Source organism: Pseudophryne corroboree, chromosome 6 (genome assembly GCF_028390025.1).
Source record: "Pseudophryne corroboree isolate aPseCor3 chromosome 6, aPseCor3.hap2, whole genome shotgun sequence".
In the NCBI taxonomy this organism is placed as follows: domain Eukaryota; kingdom Metazoa; phylum Chordata; class Amphibia; order Anura; family Myobatrachidae; genus Pseudophryne; species Pseudophryne corroboree.
In genome coordinates, this window is record NC_086449.1 from 242,432,143 (window position 1) to 242,456,487 (window position 24,345).

The window sequence follows — 24,345 nt, forward strand, 5'->3', positions numbered from 1 at the left end:
CATAGGCGCTACATTGTAACACTGCCGTGTGCCGCCTGTCAGTCAGTACAGGAGCACACAGACGATCAGGAGGGTGCCAAACGTGGCGCTCCCTGATTGGCTGATGGAACCTTCTTGGACTTAAGTCAGAGGGGGTTCCTGGCATTCGGGGAAAGGGGACCCATGTGGAAACATGGGTCCCCTTTCAGTGCGAGGTCGGGTATCCGTTTTTTTATTTTTACAAGTACGTGGATTACAAAAGGATTTACAGAGGAGCCTAAAACACTGGATTATGTGAGTATAATTTTTTCTACAGGTACACCATGGATTCTACTGGAGAAGAGGACCGACCTGCGTGGGAACATAAGGTAAGTATGTGTATATGGAGGTGTGGATGGATGTATTAAAGTTATACTTTCAAGGTGTGTGTGTGTTGTCTTTATTGGGGTATTTTTTTAGTAGTAGTACTACAGGTACCAGCGGGCCCATTTTTCCGCCGCATGCTGGTACTTGTGGTTCTCCAAGTACCAGCTTGCGGGGAGGCTTGCTGGGCCTTGTAGTACTGCTACTAAAAACAATATCATTCACTTTGAACAAAGGCTATCAGCCCCCCATCCGCAGCCCATTGGATGGGGGGGACAGCCTCGGGCTTCACCCCTGGCCCTTGGGTGGCTGGGGGGGGGGGGACCCCTTGATTGAAGGGGTCCCCACTCCCTCAGGGTACCCCGGCCAGGGGTGACTAGTTGGATATTTGATGCCACGGCCGCAAGGCACTGTATAAAAGTGACCCCCGGCTGTGGCATTATCTGTCCAGCTAGTGGAGCCCGGTGCTGGTTTCAAAAATACGGGGGACCCCTACTCTTTTTGTCCCCCGTATTTTTGGAACCAGGACCAGGCGCAGAGCCCGATGCTGGTTGTTTAAATATGGGGGAACCCCTGTTCATTTTTTCCCCATATTTCTGCAACCAGGATCGGCTCAAAGAGCCCGAGGCTGGTTTGCCTTAGGAGGGGGGACCCCACGCAATTTTTTTTTTACATTTAAACATTTTTTTTTATTTTTTTTTACAAGGTGCACAATGAAGCCCAGCACGGATCTCTCAGATCCGGCCGAGATTCATTGTGTTAAAGTCGGCAGTGTTTTACAAGTCACTCACGTAAAACACTGCCAAAAAAAACGAATGACATCGACATCGGAAAACCCGAAAATGCAGAATACGGCAGCTTAGTAATTTAGTCGTAATCAATTCAAAAAGTTGCATATTTACACTTTCGATGTCATTCGTGATTGAACTTTGACCTCAAACGGGAAAATACGAATCTTAGTAAATTTACCCCATAGTCGGGTGCTATGCACATCGCACCGTGTGTACGCACCTTTAGATGTACAGATGAGTCCTCATACATCTAGCCTCAGTACGCCATACAGCGCGAGATGCCTGGCATGAGTGATCCGCCAGGTCCCGTGCAACTCTGCTAGCGTCGTTCGTAATTTTTTTTGGTTTGACGAAAATGCATCTTATGCACAATGCAATGCTACTAGGATGCACGGGGAGACTGTACTGATTCATTTGAATTATGACACTTGTATATTGTGTGTGACTGAGACTATACACGTAGCAGAACAGAACTTGTATTGGAAAAAAGATACCGCTGCTACATTGTAGCATTTTGTATACAGATTCAGAGACTCAGTCACACACAGATATACAAGTGTCATATATCAAATTAATCAGCACAGTCTCCCCGTGCATCCTAGTTGCATTATGTTGCAACGAAGACGCATTCTCAGCAAAAAAAAAAAAAAGACACCCGACACTAGAAGATTCTCACACTACCTGGTGGTCAGCAGCAAAGATGTATGAGGACATATGTGTAGTCATTATTGTAACCTGTCCTGCAAATATATATTAGTAACACATCTTTGAGTAGGCAGGAAACTAATGAGTGGAGCACTCCTATTCTGGTAATAGGCATACAGTGAATGAAGGTTGTAAGCTGACATTGAATGGAGTGTTTTCATACTGGTTGTAGGCTAGAAATTAATGGAGTACTCCTATAGTGATAGTGTTCAGGAAATAAGTGAAGGGAGATTCCCTCGCCAAGGTTCCATCGCCTGCATCTTCCCTGTTCTCCAGGTTCACTGTCATCCTAGGCTTTCCACACTCACATTCAGTCCCTTTCAGTCATGTCGCTTCCACCTCCTCAACGTCTCCAGGATCAGGCCCTTTCTCTTCATGGGGGCCACTAAAATCTATATTCACACTCTTATCTTCTGCCCACATTACTGCAGTCTGTTCCTCTCTAGCCTTCCAACTCAAGTATTTTCAATATATCCTTACCAATGCCGTTACCATAATTTTCTTGTCTTCTCGCACTACCCCTTCTGCTCCATCTTTCAGTTGGTCAACTGGCTACCTGTCCCCCACAACATCAAATTTTGATGCTTCACACTCGCCCTTAAAGCCCTGAACCACTCCTCTCCCCCTACATCTCCAGTATCATTTTCACTTATACTCCCTCCCATTTACTTCTCTCTGCCAGTGACAGCCTCTGCCTGCACCATTAGTACCACCTCCTACTCTCACCTTCAGGGTTTCTTCTGTGCCATCCCCAACCTTTAGAATGACTTCGCAATAAGACTTGTTTCCATTATGCTCTCAAGACTCATCTCTACATTCAAGCCTAGTACCATTCCTACTAGTTGCCCAAAGTATGCTTTCCCCATCTGTACTTCCCTCTCCCTCCATGTGTCCACCCACACCCTAAATCAGAGTTTCCCAAACTCCGCCATTACAGTCCAGGTTTTAAGGATATCCATGTTTGAGTCCAGATGGTCAAATCAAAATAACTGAAATATTAATTAAGGGCCTAATTCAGCATGGATCGCTATTGAGACAGAAACTGTGATTTTCTCAATCCTGCTTCTGCTGAAAAACGCATGTGAAGAGCTGCCCAGAAAGGAAAAAGACGCTCACCGCTGCATTTATAAATTTGCGTATATGCAGTCACATAACTGTGATGCATACGCAGAAATCGAGCACTATCGACAGTTGCGGTAGACCAAGAGCTACTCAGAATAATTAGAATGCAGTTGCACAAGGCGCCGTGTTTTAAGTCTTAGCCACCGCAGCTGACGTCAGATGCACGCCCCGAAAATAGCCATGCCACGTCTGCATTTTCCCACCCACTCCCCACAAACACCTTGTTGTCTCCCACAAACGGTCACTCTCTGTTAGTCACTTTGCGATCGCATCTCACTGAGCCTGTGCATGCGTAGTCTGACGATAATCGGCCGATTGCCTTTTTTGCAATTTAGCAATCCATGCTGAATTAGGCCCAGAGTCACTTGTACTCAAGCATGGATATCAATAAAACCTGGACTGTAATTGCGGAGTTTGGGATGCTCTGACCTAGACTGCGATTTCTAAAATTACCTCAGCCAGTATAAAAAAAGCTGGAAGACCGCGCGCCATTGAAGGGGCGGGGCTTCACTATGAGAGGATCCAGCAGCTCACCAGCGCCATTTTCCCTCTGCAGTAGACACAGACGCGCAGCTCCTCCGGTGTGACTCCAAATTACCTCAGCGGTACCAGGAAGTCATAGCAGGGGGGAGTGACTACTAGTGTACTAAGTCCCCTATCAGGGTACTTAGTCCGCGACCTGGCTAAGCTTGGCATTAGCGGTAAGGGCGCGGTGGGGGCTCGCTCCAAACAACTCTGTGTCTCCCTGATGGGCTCTTTGTTGGTTACTTGTGCTTAACCTTGTGTGTGTGTGTGTGTGTGTGTGTGTGTGTGTGTGTGTGTGTGTGTGTGTGCGCTGTCACATTTACATTTATGTCAGGCAAAGAGTGTGTTTCTTGTACAGCGGAGTGTTCCTCTTCACCAGGGGGCTTACTACTGGGTACTCAGGGTTCACAGAATAGCCAGGAAGGGGGTAACGTCTAAGCATTACCATCGTATTTGGAAGAAATACATCTCTTGGTGTGAGAGCAGAAATTATTCTGTGGAGGAATTTCATCTGGGACGTTTCCCTGCTTTTTCTGCAGTCAGGTGTGAATGTGGGCCTGCGTCTAGGCTCCATAAAAGTCCAGATTTTGGCCTTGTCCATTTTCTTTCAGAAACAATTGGCTACTCTCCCTGAGGTCCAAACGTTCTTGAAAGGTGCTCTACACATCCAACCTCCCTTTGTGCCTCCCACGGCACATTGGTTATCAATTTGGTGCTGCAATTCCTCCAATCGGACTGGTTTGAACCATTACAGGGGGTGGAAGTAAAATATCTTACATGGAAAACCGTCACACTGTTGGCCTTGGCTTCAGCAAGACATGTGTTGGAGCTGGTGGCTTTGTCTCACAAAAGTCCCTATTTAATTTTCCATGAGGACAGAGCTGAACACAGAACTCGTCAGCAATTTCTTCCTAAAGTGGTGTCTGCGTTTCACATCAACCAACCTATTGTGGTTCCGGTTGTCACCGACACCTCTGCTACTTCAAAGTCTTTGGATGTTGTGAGGGCCTTGAAGGTGTATGTCAAGCAAACAATTCATCACAGAAAATCGGACTCGCTGTTTGTTCTTTATGATCCCAATAAAATTGGGTGTCCTGCGTTAAAGCAGTCCATTGCACGCTGGATCAAGCTTACTATCCAACATGCTTATTCCACGGCAGGTTTGCCATGTCCAGTATCTGTACAGGCCCACTCTACTGGGTCGATGGGTGCTTCCTGGGCGGCTGCCCGGGGTGTCTCGGCTTTACAGCTCTGCCGAGCAGCTACTTGGTCAGGTTCGAGCACGTTTGCTAAGTTCTACAAGTTCGATACTTTGGCCTCCGAGGACCTTCAGTTTGGTCAATCAGTTCTGCAGGAACCTCAGCACTTTACCGCCCGGTTTGGGAGCTTTGGTACATCCCCATGGTATTAAATGGACCCCAGTCCTCTAGGACGTAAGAGAAAATAGGATTTTAATTACCTACCGGTAAATTCTTTTCTCGTAGTCCGTAGAGGATACTGGGCGCCCGCCCAGTGCTTTGTTCTTCCTGCACTGTTACTTGGTTAAGTAATGTTGGTTCAGCCGTTGTTGTTCCTGTTTCAAGTTTGGTTAGCTCACCACTATCCTTATCTCTCCTCTCAAAGTATGTCCGTCTCCTCTGGCACAGTTTCCTAGACTGAGTCTAGTAGGAGGGGCATAGAGGGAGGAGCCAGCCCACGCTATTAAATTCTTAAAGTGCCCATGGCTCCTAGTGGACCCGTCTATACCCCATGGTACTAAATGGACCGCAGTGTCCTCTACGGACTACGAGAAAAGGATTTACCGGTAGATAATTAAAATCCTATTTTTTTATGTCATGTAATGGTTATATAGGTCAGTAAAGTATAACATCAAGGCTGCGTATATCTTACTTGCAATACTTTTTCAGAGTTTTGTATTAGTTTTTATGTGCAGCATCGTGCATCTATGTTATTTATGTTATGCTCCTACTGTACATGGTCCTGTGTGGAGCAGTTGGGATTGTGAATAATGAATATTGCCACCTGTGCTGAAATCTGTTCAATTGTTTGTTTGTTAATTTGGCTAAACATTCTGCACTTGTCCCCAAAATGAGACATTATGTGCTTCATTCCACTGCTCTTTGTAACTTGCCAACGGCATGAAATCTAATTTTATCAACTTTAGCACTTATGGCCTGATTCAGACTATCACGGTAATGATATCACTGCTGAGTCTTTGTGATGTGAAAATATGTAAAAGCTGCGGGGGCGATGCTGTTGTAGAAAGACGCCCACGGCATCACCGAGGACCCCGCATACAATCATCTAGGTGACCATCTGTAATATGAGTAACCTCACGTTACTCAGGAGGGCCAATGGTTTTACGCTGCCTGGGCCTGTGAGGCTGCATTCAAGGACGCAACCACTGGCCTAGCCAATCCCACAAAATGGGGCAGACACGCCCCCATTTTCAGGAATGCTGCACAGTGCCACCTGTCCCTAAGCAGCGATGTGGCTTTGGGGCACTGCAAGCGAAATCACAGATCAGGATCTGCGCAGTGCGGCTTCTGTGCAAATTGGAAAACATTGCAGTATTGTGAAAACATCTTCATTCTACTGTGATAGCCTGAATCAGGTCCTTAATTCATTGTTTTGCTAAAAGTAACATTGTGCTGCATCATTTCCTGAACTGCATCATAAGGACTAAAGACAACATGGACAAAAGTAGTCACACAGGAGTGGGCAATTCAGCTGCAGTCAGTGTGCCGCAAAATATCAACACAATGTTCAACTGTGCAAATATTCACCTAATACGGTAGCTCAAAATCACTAATTTTCCTGTGCATGTCTATGGGGTGCCAGGAATATTAGTGGTGTTACTAGCCACAATGCACTCTTATGGCATAGCACGTCTCAGCCATCAACGCTAAGGGATTCACCTCATAAAGTCACAGTGCTCTGCCTCCTTTTATAGATGACTCCTTGTGTTGTTTCAAGTATTCTTTAAGAGGGAACACACCAAATAAACAAATTGGACCTCTACGATATAGTAACAAAAAAAAAAGGTTCCTCACTCTCATTTTTCCCATGTAACAACTGACAGAAATAGGACTCTCCTTTTATAGTCAACATGTTGAAAACATTAATTTAATAAGGTACAGAGAAGAAAAAATAATTCAATTTCTGTATTTTTCTGTATTTAGGACGGATTTTGGACTTGAAGACCGGTACAGTAAAAAAAGAGGGCCAGCAGTCATCTATGAGAATGTGTATGGGATCCCGGCGTTCCTTCATTTGCCGGATGAGGTAATGTCAACGTATATGTGTGCCTATAATCTAACATGCTGTGTGTCCACATTAGTGTCTGTTACTGGACATGTAGCAAGCATACAAACAGTGAATATTTTACTCATGATTTTTTCTGCAGTACTAACATAATATATATATATACTGTGTGTGTGTGTGTGTGTGTGTGTGTGTGTGTGTGTGTGTGTGTGTGTGTGTGTGTGTGTGTGTGTATATATATAAACTAAATAGCATGCTGCCTCCAAGGTCACCCTGTTCTGCCTGCTCTCAGTATTCTAAATGTGCCAGTGTGTTTTACTGTAGGTGTGGTAATGCCCAACTGGATCACCTACCTCATAACAGAATTAGCACAATGCGAAAGAGATACAGGTAAGCTTTCCACATATTTTTAGTTTTTCACTATGTTTTTCATAGCAGTTACTCTGTCTTGGCACAAAGCACTCTACTGTCTCTTTTAGGAATGGCCTTGGACCAGTGAAAGAAGGAGAGGCACAGTATTCTGTAGTTCACTGTACAGGATACATTAAGGCATGGCCTCCAGCAGGTAAGAAAGGTGTGTGAAGTTAGAACAAAGAGTCATGTCCGTCCAGCTGGGACCATGACACAGATCTGGGATCTGGAATCCGTGAATATGGACATTAGTGATCCTAGAGACAAACCAAGTGTCTGGCACAAGAAATCCCTCCCCCCTTCCCGCTTACTCAAAGTAACTAATCAGTGTTCTGAAATTCCCACTCACATGGCATTGGTTCTCTACTGTGATATTAGTTACACTTTACTACTACTACTACTACCACCACCACCACCACTACCACTACTACTTCTTTAATATAGATGTTCATAATGTATTCAGACCTGATCGCTGCTGTGCATTTTCTCACAGTCTGCGATCAGGACTGCACTGCATGGTCACCGCAACAGGCCACAGCAACGGGGATCGCCGGCCAGAGACGGGATGGTGCGAAAATAACGAATGCACCGGCGATCTCAAGGAGATTGACAGGAAGAGGGCGTTTGTGGGTGGCAACTGTCCGTTTACAAGGAGTGTCTGGGAAAACGCAGGAGGGACCAGGCATTTGAAGGGAGGGTTTCTGACGTCAGCTCCGGCCCAGATCATCGCAGCAGCAGAGTAAGTCCTGGGCTGAGCAGAAACTGCACAAACTTAGGTTTGTGCAGTTCTGCTACAAATGTGATCGCACACCTGCACACTCTCCATACCCTCCCCCTGTAGGCGGCGACTACCTGATCGCAGGGATGCAAAAAACGCACCCTAGCGAACAGGTCTGAATCAGGCTCATAGAGCCTAATTCAGACTTGATCGTAGATGTGCAAAAAAACTCACATCTACGATCAAAATCTTTGGCATGCGGGGGGATGCCCAGCACAGGGCAAGTCCTGTCCTCCTGCTTCCCCCCCCACAGACATGCAAAGCATTACACATCAGCGATGGTTTCGCATCTGATGAGTAGTTCTCTGCCTATGTAGCCTAGCTGTGAAGGCAGGCGACTACCTGTCATATTTAGGGTCGCAGCGGCTGCCGACCGCACCCCCCAAATGCCGCCGACATGCCCCGTGATCGCCTCTGCCTGTCAATCAGGCAGAGGTGATCGCACAAGCGAGATACCATTGTATTTCACTGTGTGCGCACGTGCAGTGCTGCTGCTGCGAGTGTGCACACATGACTTGGCTTCAGCCTGCGTATGCAGCCATTGCAGCGACCAGGTCTGAATTAGGCCCCTAGTACCACCATTATACAATGAATTCCATGGTCAGCATTTTATTGCTTAGCTAGTCTGTTTCATAGCAGCATGCCAGCGAGCACCTTCTTGCTGTACACTACTGAGCTAGCTGTATGTCTTGTTGGGAAAGATTAGTTTTAAAGTTATGCTTGAAGACTTGAAGTAAGTAGACTAGAAGGTCCAAATAGTAAGATTCCATGTTTGTATGAGTACCTGGTGGATTGAGCGGATGAGTGGGGGAAATATGTTACGTGGGTACAGAGGAAGAAAAGTATTACCAAGGAGAATGACAGATGCTGTGTTGGCACATTAAGGGGTATATTCAATAGATGGAAAGGATCCGACATCTGAGTATTCAATGAGTGTTGGATTTGGCCGTTCACGACAATGCCAACCCGACTTTTTTTAAAGTCGGATTGACATTGTCTGAAACGGGGCTAAAACGTGTCGGATTTGGCCGTGTTTCTGACAAAACGCGCGGATCAGCGGCTTAAGCTACTGATCCGCATGCTTTCCAACAAGTTGGAATTCCCAATTTGTCAAAAAATCTGAGGGGGCATTGAATAGGTTGGAACCCCTTCCGACCTAAAAAAGTCGGAAACTGCTGTCTTTCCGACAAGAGGGCAGTTTCCTACAAGAATTGAATACACCTCTATGGGTCAATCAGCCCACTGTAATATGAAATAATATATTACATGCAGCACATATTATTTACCCTATATGTACATATTTACTTTTATTTTAGAGGTTATTCTTTTACATGTTTTTGCTTTATGGAAGATTAAAATAAAATTTCTCTAACGTCCTAGTGGATGCTGGGGACTCCGTAAGGACCATGGGGAATAGACGGGCTCCGCAGGAGACATGGGCACTTTAAGAAAGAATTTAGATTCTGGTGTGCTCTGGCTCCTCCCTCTATGTCCCTTCTCCAGACCTCAGTTTGAATCTGTGCCCGGACGAGCTGGGTGCTGTTCAGTGAGCTATCCTGAGCTTGCTGTGAGAAAGTATTTTGTTAGGTTTTTTATTTTCAGGGAGCTCTGCTGGCAACAGACTCCCTGCATCGTGGGACAGAGGGGAGAGAAGCAGCCCTACTCTCTGAAGCTAGGTCCTGCTTCTTAGGCTACTGGACACCATTAGCTCCAGAGGGATCGTACACAGGATCTCACCCTCGTCGTCCGATCCCAGAGCCGCGCCGCCGTCCCCCTCGCAGAGCCGGAAGACAGAAGCCGTGTGAGTATGAGAAGCAAGAAGACTTCGAAATCGGCGGCAGAAGACTCCGTTCTTCACTGAGGTAACGCACAGCACTGCAGCTGTGCGCCATTGCTTCCACACACCTCACATACTCCGGTCACTGTAAGGGTGCAGGGCGCAGGGGGGGGGGGGGGGGGCGCCCTGGGCAGCATATGGACCTCTTTTGGCAAAAGTACACATATATACAGTTGGGCACTGTATATATGTATGAGCCCCCGCCAAGAAAATGTATATTTAAGCGGGACAGAAGCCCGCAGTCGAGGGGCGGGGCTTCTTCCTCAGCACTCACCTGCGCCATTTTTTCTCCACAGCTCCGCTGAGAGGAAGCTCCCCAGGCTCTCCCCTGCAGATACACGGTAGAAGAGGGTAAAAAGAGAGGGGGGGCACATAATTAGGAGCAAAAATCTATATAAACAGCAGCTACTGGGTTAACATTAAGTTACTGTGTTATTCCTGGGTTTATAGCGCTGGGGTGTGTGCTGGCATACTCTCTCTCTGTCTCTCCAAAGGGCCTTGTGGGGGAATTGTCTTCAGATGAGCATTCCCTGAGTGTGTGGTGTGTCGGTACGTGTGTGTCGACATGTCTGAGGTAAAAGGCTCCCCTAAGGAGGAGATGGAGCAAATGTGTGTGTGAGTGGTGTCTCCGTCGACAACGCCGACACCTCTTTGGATATGTGAAATTAAGCGCTAAGGAAAATTTATTGCACAAAAGATTAGAGAACAGACAGGGAATCTACCCATGTCTGTCCCTATGTCGCAGAGACCTTCAGAGTCTCTCAATGCTCACTATCCAAAATAATAGACACTGATATCGACACGGAGTCTGACTCCAGTGTCGACTACGATAATGCAAAGTTACAGCCAAAATGGCAGGAAAGTATTCAATATATGATTATTGTAATAAAAAATGTTTTGCATATCACTGATGACTCATCTGTCCCTGACACAAGGGTACACATGTTTAAGGGGAAGAAAGCTGAGGTAAATTTCCCTCCTCTCATGAAGAAAAAGAGCGGGAATCTCCAGACAAGAGACTGCAGTTTCCCACAAAGAATTCTCAGGGAGTATCATTTCCCTATTAGGGCCAGGATACGATGGGAATCTTCCCCTAGGGTGTCATGTTTGCCCAAAAGATAGCGCTGACTTAACAGCTATCCTCAGGGATCCTGCAGATAGCATGCAGTAAAAGTACTTTGAAGTCCATTTACACACATTCTGGTACACTACTCAGACCGGCGATTGCGATTGTGTCGGCATGGGTTTATAGCGCTGTAGCAGCGTGGACAGATACCTTATCAGCAGAGATTGAGACCCTAGTATGTATATATATATATATGTATATATATAGATATATATATAAAAGATGCTGTCTTAGATATATATATAAAACATGCCCAAAGAGACATTAGTCTACTGGGTTCTAGAGTCAACGCTATGTCGATTTCTGCTTGACGTGTCCTGTGGAACATGCAATGGACAGGTGATGCCGACTTAAGAGGCATATGGAAGGTTTACCTTACAAGGCTGAGGATTGTGTGGAGAAGGGATCTCGGACCTGGTCTCCACAGCTATAGCTGGTAATTCTGATCTTTTGCCTTATATTCCAGCACAGCCTAGGAAAGCACGACATTATCAAATGCAGTCCTTTCGATCACAAAGAAACAAGAAAGTCCGAGGTGCGTCCTTTCTTGCCAGAGGCAAGGGCAGAGGAAAGAAGCTGCACAACACAGCTAGTACCCAGGAACATAAGTCCTCCCCGGCCTCTACAAAATCCACCGCATGTCGCTGGGGCTCCACAGGCGGAGCTAGGCCCAGTGGGGGCACGTCTTCGAAATTTCAGCCACAAGTGGGTTCACTCCCTGTTGGATCCCTGGGCAATAGATATTGTGTCTCAGGGATACAAGCTGGACTTCGAGGAGATGCCCCCTCACCGACGGCCCTGCCGGCTTTCCCCCATGAGAGGGAAATAGTGTTAACTGCAATTCACAAATGGTATCTTCAACAGGTGGTGGTCAAGGTTCCCCTCCTTCAACAAGGAGGGGGTCATTATTCGACCATGTTGTAGTCCCGAAACCGGACGGTTCGGTCAGACCCATATTAAATTTAAAATCCCTGAACATATACCTGAAAAGGTTCAAGTTCAAGATGGAATCGCTGAGAGCGGTCGTCGCAAGCCTGGAAGGGGGGGATTTTATGGTGTCTCTGGACATAAAGGATGCATACCTTCATGTCCCCATTTATCCACCTCATCAGGCGTACCTCAGATTTGTGGTACAGGATTGTCATTACCAATTTCAGACGTTGCCGTTTGGTCTCTCCACGGCACCGAGAATATTTACCAAGGTAATGGCGGAAATGATGGTACTCCTGCGGAAGCAAGGGGTCAAAATTATCCCATACTTGGACGATCTCCTCATAAAAGCGGGATCAAGAGAGCAGTTGCTGATCAGCGTAGCACTTTCTCTGGAAGTGTAACGGCAACATGGCTGGATTCTAAATATTCCAAAGTCGCAGTTGGTTCCTACGGCTCGTCTGCCTTTCCTAGGCATGATTCTAGACACAGACCAGAAAAGGGTTTATCTCCCGATAGAGAGAGCTCAGGAGCTCATGACACTGGTCAGGAACCTATTAAAACCAAAACAGGTGTAGGTGCATCACTGCACTCGAGTCCTGGGTAGGATGGTGGCATCATACGAGGCCATTCCCTTCGGCAGGTTCCATGCGAGGACCTTTCAATGGGACTTACTGGACAAGTGGTCCGGGTCACATCTTCAGATGCATCGGTTAATCACCCTATCCCCCAGGGCCAGGGTGTCTCTCCTGTGGTGGCTGCAGAGTGCTCACCTTCTCGAGGGCCGCAGATTCGGCATTCAGGACTGGGTCCTGGTGACCACGGATGCAAGCCTCCGAGGGTGGGGAGCAGTCACACAGGGAAGAAATTTCCAAGGTCTGTGGTCAAGTCAGGAGACTTGCCTTCACATCAACATCCTGGAACTAAGGGCCGTATACAACGCCCTACGTCAAGTGGAGACCCTGCTTCGCGACCAACCAGTTCTGATTCAGTCAGACACCATCACCGCAGTGGCTCATGTAAACCGACAAGGCAGCAAAAGGAGCAGGGTAGCGATGGCGGAAGCCACCAGAATTCTTCGCTGGGCGGAAAATCACGTAAGCGCACTGTCAGCAGTGTTCACCCCGGGAGTGGACAACTGGGAAGCAGACTTCCTCAGCAGACACGACCTCCACCCGGGATAGTGGGGACTTCATCAGGAAGTCTTCGCACAGACTGCAAGTCGGTGGGAACTGCCACAGGTGGACATGATGGCATCCCGCCTCAACAAAAAACTACAGAGGTATTACGCCAGGTCAAGAGACCCTCAGGCGATAGCTGTAGACGCCCTGGTGACACCGTGGGTGTTCCAGTCGGTCTATGTAATTCCTCCTCTTCCTCTCATACCCAAGGTGCTGAGAATAATAAGGAAAAGAGGAGTGAGAACGATACTCATTGTTCCAGATTGGCCACGAAGGACTTGGTATCCAGATCTGCCAGAAATGCTCACAGAGGACCCGTGGCCTCTTCCTCTAAGACAGGACTTGTTGCAACAGGGGCCCTGTCTGTTCCAAGACTTACCGCGGCTGCGTTTGACGGCATGGCGGTTGAGCGCCGGATCCTAGCACAGAAAGGCATTCCGGATGAGGTCATTCCTACGCTGATAAAGGCTAGGAAGGACGTGACAGCTCAACATTATCACCGTATATGGCGAAAATATGTTGCTTGGTGTGAGGCCAGGAAAGCCCCTACGGAGGAATTCCAGCTGGGCCGTTTCCTTCAGTCAGGAGTGAATTTGGGTCTAAAATTGGGGTCCATTAAGGTCCAGATTTCGGCACCTATCCATTTTCTTTCAAAAGGATTTGACTTCTCTACCTGAAGTTCAGACGTTTGTAAAGGGAGTGCTGCATATTTAGCCCCCTTTTGTGCCTCCAGTGGCACCTTGGGATCTTAACGTGGTGTTGAGTTTCCTGAAATCCCACTGGTTTGAACCACTCAAAACGGTGGAGTTGAAATATCTCACGTGGAAGGTGGTCATGCTATTAGCCTTGGCTTCGGCTAGGCGTGTGTCAGAGTTGGCGGCTTTGTCACATAAAAGCCCCTATCTGGTTTTCCATGCGGATAGAGCAGAATTGCGGACCCGTCCACAATTTCTGCCAAAAGTGGTTTCATCCTTTCATATAAACCAACCTATTGTGGTGCCTGTGGCTACTGCGGACTTGGAGGATTCCGAGTTGCTTGATGTAGTCAGGGTTTTGAAGGTTTATGTAGCCAGAACAGCTAGGGTCAGGAAAACAGAGTCTTTGTTTATCCTGTATGCTTCCAACAAGCTTGGTGCTCCTGCTTCAAAGCAGACTATTGCTCGCTGGATCTGTAACACGATTCAGCAGGCTCATTCGGCGGCTGGATTGCCGCTGCCAAGATCAGTTAAGGCCCATTCCACTAGGAAGGTGGGCTCTTCTTGGGCGGCTGCCCGAGGGGTCTCGGCATTACAACTTTGCCGAGCGGCTACTTGGTCAGGTTCAAACACTTTTGCAAAGTTCTACAAGTTTGATACCCTGGCCGAGGAGGACCATGTGTTTGCTCAATCGGTGCTGCAGAGTCATCCGCACTCTCCCGCCCGTTTGGGAGCTTTGGTATAATCCCCATGGTCCTTATGGAGTCCCCAGCATCCACTAGGACGTTAGAGAAAATAAGATTTTACTTACCGGTAAATCTATTTCTCGTAGTCCGTAGTGGATGCTGGGCGCCCGTCCAAAGTGCGGACTTCTTCTGCAATGCTTGTATATAGTTATTGCTTGAATAAGGGTTATGTTATGGTTGCATCAGGGTTGACCTGTTGCTATGTTGTTGTTCATACTGTTGACTGGGTATGTTTATCTCAAGTTATACGGTGTGATTGGTGTGGCTGGTATGAATCTTGCCCTGGATTACCAAAATCCTTTCCTTGTACTGTCAGCTCTTCCGGGCACAGTTTCTCTAACTGAGGTCTGGAGGAGGGACATAGAGGGAGAAGCCAGAGCACACCAGAATCTAAATTCTTTCTTAAAGTGCTTATGTCTCCTGTGGAGCCCATCTATTCCCCATGGTCCTTACGGAGTCCCCAGCATCCACTACGGACTACGAGAAATAGATTTACCGGTAAGTAAAATCTTATTTTTTAGTAGGCAATTAAATTTTCCGTGATGTGCAGCACCAATGTCCTGCTTGTGCACATTCCAGGGAATTACGGTAGATGCAGTAGGGTGCAAGATAAAATGTGCAGTGTTTATGGTGGCAATGTGCAGGCGTTACCACTGTGTTTCTGATACATTGCAGCCATCACTTTTAATTTAATTACCCCCTTTAGAATATTTTCCTTAAGCAATACCCCATGTAGGCTTTTGGTCCATGGGTAAGTCTTCTGATTGATGCCAGTCTGACCTGGTAGATACACATGCCATGTGTTGAGTGAACGTTTGGTGAATATTATGTGCCCAGCTTTAAGGGGTGAAAGTCATTTTGTAAGTAGGTAACAATGGAGGGGAGGGGCATTGGAGTCAGGAGCCAGTTAGCCTACCAGTATATTTTTGGAGTGTGGAAGGTAATTGGAGTACCCACAGGAAACCCACCCAAGTACAGGGAGACTATATAAACTCCACACCATGGTGGGACTAGAAACCAGGAACTCAGTGTTGCAGGGCAGTAATGCTAACTGTTGCAGGGCAGTAATGCCAACCGTGCTGCTAACCGCAAATATTCTTTTTGGAGAAAGTTTTTATATTTGTTGTATAATTATAGAAAAGAAATCCTGAACAAAGATGAATAGTCTAGATTTACACATATTGCAGGGAACTGACACGTAACATTCACATCATACAGTAAAGATGACTGACAGAATGTATAGATAATTCCTTTCACAGTAACACACATATACTAAGATTTATTGGTGCGCTCAACTGGCAGATACCCTATTGTGATGTAATTTGCTGTTTATGTGGTCTGAGAGAAGATACAATATTCTATCATATGCCGCAGTGTCAGGAGTTCATATCCTTATACCTTCTGTTTGGAGGAGTGTAAAGAAAGTATTACTCTACATTTGTTAGCGTTCACTAGAGAATTAACTGTGAATGTCTTTGTTTGCTATTAGAGGTATTGTTATATTTGGCAGATCAGAATGGTCTGTTCCAATATAAAAGTGAGTCTTTTTTCTGAAAATCAATCTGGAAGTTGGGATTCTCACAGGAAAATTAAAGATGCTGGACGTGTCTGCCAAACTCAGTCAGACGGGCATCTCAGCTTTCCCTCCTAACCAGGGTCATGTATTAGAAGGCCAGGCAGTCTGTAAATGTAAACGGGCCTGACCTGAAAGCGACTATCCATTTTCTCTAACGTCCTAGTGGATGCTGGGGACTCCGTAAGGACCATGGGGAATAGACGGGCTCCGCAGAGACATGGGCACTTTAAGAAATAATTTAGATTCTGGTGTGCTCTGGCTCCTCCCTCTATGTCCCTCCTCCAGACCTCAGTTAGAATCTTGTGCCCGGCTGAGCTGGATGCACACTAGGGGCTCTCCTGAGCTCCTAGAGAGAAAGTATATTTTAGGTTTTTTATTTTACAGTGAGATCTGCTGGCAACAGACTCACTGCAGCGAGGGACTAAGGGGAGAAGAAGCGAACCTACCTAACTGGTGGTAGCTTGGGCTTCTTAGGCTACTGGACACCATTAGCTCCAGAGGGATCGACCGCATGGAACCGGCCTTGATGTTCGGTCCCGGAGCCGCGCCGCCGGCCCCCTTACAGAGCCAGAAGCAAGAAGTGATCCGGAAAATCGGCGGCAGAAGACTCCTGTCTTCAACAAGGTAGCGCACAGCACTGCAGCTGTGCGCCATTGCTCCTCATTGCACACCTCACACTGCGGTCACTGATGGGTGCAGGGCGCTGGGGGGGGGGCGCCCTGAGCAGCAATATAAACACCTTGCATGGCAAAATCATCACAATATATAGCCCCAGAGGCTATATATGTGATAAATTACCCCTGCCAGAATTCCTGAAAAAAGCGGGAGAATTCTGCGAAAAAGGGGCGGAGCTATCTCCCTCAGCACACTGGCGCCATTTCTCCCTCACAGCTCCGCTGGAAGGAAGCTCCCTGGCTCTCCCCTGCAGTCTACACTACAGAAGGGTAAAAAAGAGAGGGGGGGGGGCACTAAATTTAGGCGCAATATACATATATAGCAGCTATAAGGGGATATAACTTAGTTAATCCCTGTATTATATAGCGCTCTGGTGTGTGCTGGCATACTCTCTCTCTCTGTCTCCCCAAAGGGCTTTGTGGGGTCCTGTCTCCTGTCAGAGCATTCCCTGTGTGTGTGCGGTGTGTCGGTACGGCTGTGTCGACATGTTTGATGAGGAGGCTTATGTGGAGGGGGAGCAGATGCCTATAAATGTGTTGTCACCCCCTGCGGTGTTGTCACCCCCTGAAGAATTAAATGAAGTGTGTGAAGTAGCGTGGGCTTGCCCAGATAAAAAATTGGTAATTTCTAAAAAGTTACTAATGGCGTACCCTTTCCAGCCAGAGGATAGGTCACGTTGGGAAACACCCCCTAGGGTGGATAAAGCGCTTACACGCTTATCAAAAAAGGTGGCACTACCGTCTCCGGATACGGCCGCCCTAAAGGAACCTGCTGATAGAAAGCAGGAGGCTCTCCTGAAGGCTATATACAGTATACACACACTGGTATTATACTGAGACCAGCTATTGCTTCAGCATGGATGTGCAGTGCTGCAGCTGCGTGGTCAGATTCCCTGTCGGAAAACATTGACACCCTAGACAGGGACACTATATTGCTAAACATAGAGCATATTAAAGACGCTGTCTTATACATGAGAGATGCACAGAGGGATATTTGCCAGCTGGCATCTAAAATAAGTGCACTGTCCATTTCTGCCAGGAGAGGGTTATGGACTCGGCAGTGGACAGGGGATGCAGATTCTAAAAGGCACATGGAAGTTTTGCCTTATAAGGGTGAGGAGTTGTTCGGGGATGGTCTTTCAGACCTAGTGTCCACAGCAACGGCTGGGAAGTCAGCATTTTTACCACATGTCCCGTCACAACCAAAGAAAGCACCGTATTATCAGGTACAGTCCTTTCGTCCCCAAAAGAGCAGGCGGGGTAGAGGCGCGTCCTTTCTGCCCAGCGGCAGAGGTAGGGGAAAAAAGCTGCAGCATACAGCCAGTTCCCAGGAGCAAAAGTCCTCCCCCACTTCTTCTTCTAAGTCCGCCGCATGACGCTGGGGCTCAACAGGCGGAGCCAGGTACGGTGGGGGCCCGTCTCAAAAACTTCAGCAATCAGTGGGCTCGCTCACAAGTAGATCCCTGGATCCTTCAAGTGGTATCTCAGGGGTACAGGCTGGAATTCGAGACATTTCCCCCCCGCCGTTTCCTCAAATCTGCCTTGCCAACAACTCCCTCAGGCAGGGAGGCTGTGATAGAGGCAATTCACAAGCTGTATTCCCAGCAGGTGATAGTCAAGGTGCCCCTACTTCAACAAGGACGGGGTTACTATTCCACAATGTTTGTGGTACCGAAACCGGACGGTTCGGTGAGACCCATTTTAAATTTGAAATCCTTGAACACATATATAAAAAAATTCAAGTTCAAGATGGAATCGCTCAGGGCGGTTATTGCAAGCCTGGAAGAGGGGGATTACATGGTATAACTGGACATCAAGGATGCTTACCTGCATGTCCCCATTTACCATCCTCACCAGGAGTACCTCAGATTTGTGGTACAGGATTGTCATTACCAATTCCAGACGTTGCCGTTCGGCCTGTCCACGGCACCGAGGGTATTTACCAAGGTAATGGCCGAAATGATGATACTCCTTCGAAAAAAGGGAGTTTTAATTATCCCATACTTGGACGATCTCCTGATAAAGGCGAGGTCCAGGGAGCAGTTGTTGGTCGGTGTAGCACTATCTCAGGAGGTGCTACACCAGCACGGTTGGATTCTAAATATTCCAAAGTCACAGCTGGTTCCTGCGACACGTCTACTGTTCCTGGGGATGATTCTGGACACAGTCCAGAAAAAAGTGTTTCTCCCAGAGGAGAAAGCCAAGGAGCTGTCATCTCTAGTCAGAGGCCTCCTGAAACCAAAACAGGTGTCGGTGCATCACTGCACGCGAGTCCTGGGAAAGATGGTAGCTACCTACGAAGCAATTCCATTCGGCAGGTTCCATGCCAGAACTTTTCAGTGGGACCTGTTGGACAAGTGGTCCGGATCGCATCTTCAGATGCATCGGTTGATAACCCTGTCTCCAAGGACCAGGGTATCTCTGCTGTGGTGGCTGCAAAGTGCTCATCTTCAAGAGGGCCGCAGATTCGGCATACAGGACTGGGTCCTGGTGACCACGGATGCCAGCCTTCGAGGCTGGGGGGCAGTCACACAGGGAAGAAACTTCCAAGGACTTTGGTCAAGTCAGGAGACTTCCCTACACATAAATGTTCTGGAACTGAGGGCCATTTACAATGCCCTAAGTCAGGCAAAACCCCTGCTTCAAAACCAGCCGGTTCTGATCCAGTCAGACAACATCACGGCAGTCGCCCATGTAAACCGACAGGGCGGCACAAGAAGCAGGACGGCGATGGCAGAAGCCACAAGGATTCTCCGATGGGCGGAAAGTCACGTGTTAGCACTGTCAGCAGTGTTCATTCCGGGAGTGGACAACTGGGAAGCAGACTTCCTCAGCAGGCACGACCTCCACCCGGGAGAGTGGGGACTTCATCCAGAAGTCTTCCAACTGATTGTAAACCGTTGGGAAAGGCCACAGGTGGACATGATGGCGTCCCGCCTAAACAAAAAGCTAGAAAAATATTGCGCCAGGTCGAGGGACCCTCAGGCGATAGCTGTAGACGCTCTAGTGACACCGTGGGTGTACCGGTCGGTTTATGTGTTCCCCCCTCTTCCTCTCATACCCAAGGTACTGAGGATAATAAGGAAAAGAGGAGTAAGAACTATACTCATTGTTCCGGATTGGCCAAGAAGAGCTTGGTACCCGGAACTTCAAGAATTGATCTCAGAGGACCCATGGCCTCTGCCGCTCAGACAGGACCTGCTGCTGCAGGGGCCCTGTCTGTTCCAAGACTTACCGCGGCTGCGTTTGACGGCATGGCGGTTGAACACCGGATCCTAAAAGAAAAAGGTATTCCGGAGGAAGTCATTCCTACGCTCATTAAAGCTAGAAAAGATGTAACCGTACAACATTATCACCGCATATGGCGAAAATATGTTGCGTGGTGTGAGGCCAGGAGGGCCCCAACGGAGGAATTTCAGCTGGGTCGATTTCTGCACTTCCTACAGTCAGGGGTGACTATGGGCCTAAAACTGGGTTCCATTAAGGTCCAGATTTCGGCTCTGTCGATTTTCTTCCAAAAAGAACTGGCTTCACTGCCTGAAGTTCAGACATTTGTTAAGGGAGTGCTGCATATTCAGCCTCCTTTTGTGCCTCCAGTTGCACCGTGGGACCTCAACGTGGTGTTGGGTTTCCTGAAGTCACATTGGTTTGAGCCACTAAAAACCGTGGATTTAAAATATCTCACGTGGAAAGTGGTCATGCTTTTGGCCTTGGCTTCGGCTCGGCGAGTGTCAGAATTGGCGGCTTTGTCATGTAAAAGCTCCTATTTGATTTTCCATATGGATAGAGCAGAATTGAGGACTAGTCCCCAGTTTCTCTCTAAGGTGGTATCAGCTTTTCACTTGAACCAACCTATTGTTGTGCCTGCGGCTACTAGGGACTTGGAGGACTCCAAGTTACTGGACGTAGTCAGGGCCTTGAAAATTTATGTTTCCAGGACGGCTGGAGTCAGGAAGACTGACTCGCTATTTATCCTGTATGCACCCAACAAACTGGGTGCTCCTGCTTCGAAGCAGACTATTGCTCGCTGGATTTGTAGCACGATTCAGCTTGCGCATTCTGTGGCTGGCCTGCCGCAGCCTAAATCTGTAAAAGCCCATTCCACGAGGAAAGTGGGCTCTTCTTGGGCGGCTGCCCGAGGGGTCTCGGCTTTACAACTTTGCCGAGCTGCTACTTGGTCAGGGGCAAACACGTTTGCAAAATTCTCCAAATTTGATACCCTGGCTGAGGAGGACCTTGAGTTCTCTCATTCGGTGCTGCAGAGTCATCCGCACTCTCCCGCCCGTTTGGGAGCTTTGGTATAATCCCCATGGTCCTTACGGAGTCCCAGCATCCACTTAGGACGTCAGAGAAAATAAGATTTTACTCACCGGTAAATCTATTTCTCGTAGTCCGTAGTGGATGCTGGGCGCCCGTCCCAAGTGCGGACTGTCTGCAATACTTGTATATAGTTATTGTTAACTAAAGGGTTATTGTTGAGCCATCTGTTGAGAGGCTCTGTTATGTTCATACTGTTAACTGGGTATCATATCACGAGTTATACGGTGTGATTGGTGTGGCTGGTATGAGTATTACCCGGGATTCAAAATCCTTCCTTATTGTGTCAGCTCTTCCGGGCACAGTATCCTAACTGAGGTCTGGAGGAGGGTCACAGTGGGAGGAGCCAGTGCACACCAGTTAGTCCTAAAGCTTTCTTAGTTGTGCCCAGTCTCCTGCGGAGCCGCTATTCCCCATGGTCCTTACGGAGTCCCAGCATCCACTACGGACTACGAGAAATAGATTTACCGGTGAGTAAAATCTTATTTTAAGCGGGACAGAAGCCCGCCGTCGAGGGGGCGGGGCTTCTTCCTCAGCACTCACCAGCGCCATGTTTTTTCTCCACAGCACCGCTGAGAGGAAGCTCCCCAGCCTCTCCCCTGCAGATACACGGTAGAAGAGGGTAAAAAGTGAGGGGGGGCACATAATTAGGCGCAAAAATCAATATAAACAGCAGCTACTGGGTTAACATTAAGTTACTGTGTTATTCCTTGGTTTATAGCGCTGGGGTGTGTGCTGGCATACTCTCTCTCTGTCTCTCCAAAGGGCCTTGTGGGGGAATTGTCTTCAGATGAGCATTCCCTGAGTGTGTGGAGTGTCGGTACGTGTGTGTCGACATGTCTGAGGTAAAAGGCTCCCCTAAGGAGGAGATGGAGCAAATGTGTGTGTGAGTGGTGTCTCCGTCGACAACGCCGATACCTGTTTGGATATGTGTAATTAAGTGCTAAGGTAAATTTATTGCACAAAAGATTAGAGAACAGACAGGGAATCTACCCATGTCTGTCCCTATGTCGCAGAGACCTTCAGAGTCTCTCAGTGCTCACTATCCAAAATAATAGACACTGATATCGACACGGAGTCTGACTCCAGTGTCGACTACGATAATGCAAAGTTACAGACAAAATGGCAGGAAAGTATTCAATATATGATTATTGTAATAAAAAATGTTTTGCATATCACTGATGACTCATCTGTCCCTGACACAAGGGTACACATGTTTAAGGGGAAGAAAGCTGAGGTAAATTTCCCTCCTCTCATGAAGAAAAAGTGCAGGAATCTCCAGACAAGAGACTGCAGTTTCCCACAAAGAATTCTCAGGGAGTATCCTTTACCTACTAGGGCCAGGATACGATGGGAATCTTCCCCTAGGGTGTCACGTTTGCCCAAAAGGTAGCGCTGACTTAACAGCTATCCTCAGGGATCCTGCAGATAGCATGCACATTCTGGTACACTACTCAGACCGGCGATTGTGTCGGCATGGGTTTATAGCGCTGTAGCAGCGTGGACAGATACCTTATCAGCAGAGATTGAGACCCTAGTATGTATATTTATATAGATATAGATATAGATATATATATATAGATATAGATATATATATATATATATATATATATATATTAAAGATGCTGTCTTAGATATATATATATATATATATATATATATATATATATATATATATATCTATAAAACATGCCCAAAGAGACATTAGTCTACTGGGCTCTAGAGTCAACGCTATGTTGATTTCTGCTTGACGTGCCCTGTGGAACATGCAATGGACAGGGGCTGCCGACTTAAGAGGCATATGGAAGGTTTACCTTACAAGGCTGAGGATTGTGTGGAGAAGGGATCTCGGACCTGGTCTTCACAGCTATGGCTGGTAATTCTGATCTTTTGCCTTATATTCCCGCACAGCCTAGGAAAGCACGACATTATCAAATGCAGCCTTTCGATCACAAAGAAACAAGAAAGTCCGAGGTGCGTCCTTTCTTGCCAGAGGCAGGGGCAGAGGAAAGAAGCTGCACAACACAGCTAGTTCCCAGGAACAGAAGTCCTCCCCGGCCTCTACAAAATCCACCGCATGTCGCTGGGGCTCCACAGGCGGAGCTAGGCCCGGTGGGGGCACGTCTTCGAAATTTCAGCCACAAGTGGGTTCACTCCCTGTTGGATCCCTGGGCAATAGATATTGTGTCTCAGGGATACAAGCTGGACTTCGAGGAGATGCCCCCTCACCGACGGCCCTGCCGGCTTCCCCCCACGAGAGGGAAATAGTGTTAACTGCAATTCACAAATTGTATCTTCAACAGGTGGTGGTCAAGGTTCCCCTCCTTCAACAAGGAGGGGGTTATTATTCGACCATGTTGTAGTCCCGAAACCGGACGGTTCGGTCAGACCCATATTGAATTTTAAATCCCTGAACATATACCTGAAAAGGTTCAAGTTCAAGATGGAATCACTGAGAGCGGTCGTCGCAAGCCTGGAAAGGGGGGATTTTATGGTGTCTCTGGACATAAAGGATGCATACCTTCATGTCCCCGTTTATCCACCTCATTAGGCGTACCTCAGATTTGTGGTACAGGATTGTCATTACCAATTTCAGACGTTGCCGTTTGGTTTCTCCACGGTACCGAGAATATTTACCAAGGTAATGGCGGAAATGATGGTACTCCTGCGGAAGCAAGGGGTCGCAATTATCCCATACTTGGACGATCTCCTCATAAAAGCGGGATCAAGAGAGCAGTTGCTGATCAGCGTAGCACTTTCTCTGGAAGTGTAACGGCAACATGGCCGGATTCTAAATATTCCAAAGTCGCAGTTGGTTCCTACGGCTCGTCTGCCTTTCCTAGGCATGATTCTAGAGCGAGGACCTTTCAATGGGAATTGCTGGACAAGTGGTCCGGATCACATCTTCAGATGTATCGGTAAATCACCCTATCCCCCAGGGCCAGGGTGTCTCTCCTGTGGTGGCTGCAGAATGCTCACCTTCTCGAGGGCCGCAGATTCGGCATTTAGGACTGGGTCCTGGTGACCACGGATGCAAGCCTCCGAGGGTGGGGAGCAGTCACACAGGGAAGAAATTTCCAAGGTCTGTGGTCAAGTCAGGAGACTTGCCTTCACATCAACATCCTGGAACTAAGGGCCGTATACAACGCCCTACGTCAAGCGGAGACCCTGCTTCGCGACCGACCGGTTCTGATTCAGTCAGACACCATTACCGCAGTGGCTCATGTAAACCGACAAGGCGGCACAAGGAGCAGGGTAGCGATGGCAGAAGCCACCAGAATTCTTCGCTGGGCGGAAAATCACGTAAGCGCACTGTCAGCAGTGT

The 24,345-nt window shown here is 47.7% G+C and overlaps 1 protein-coding gene across 5 annotated transcripts in view; it reads left to right on the forward strand.

The window, feature by feature from the left end:
* ARNT2 (aryl hydrocarbon receptor nuclear translocator 2) overlaps positions 1-24,345 on the forward strand; it is a 256,680-nt gene that overhangs the window by 154,921 nt on the left and 77,414 nt on the right. For 4 of the 5 annotated variants that reach the window (XM_063925809.1, XM_063925805.1, XM_063925806.1 and 1 more), the window contains 3 exons: positions 6,668-6,770; positions 7,074-7,139; positions 7,229-7,323. In XM_063925809.1, coding sequence (XP_063781879.1) covers positions 6,668-6,770; positions 7,074-7,139; positions 7,229-7,323 — 264 coding nt within the window. The remainder of the gene's footprint in view (positions 1-6,667; positions 6,771-7,073; positions 7,140-7,228; positions 7,324-24,345) is intronic. The other variant, XM_063925807.1, reaches the window with a different exon arrangement.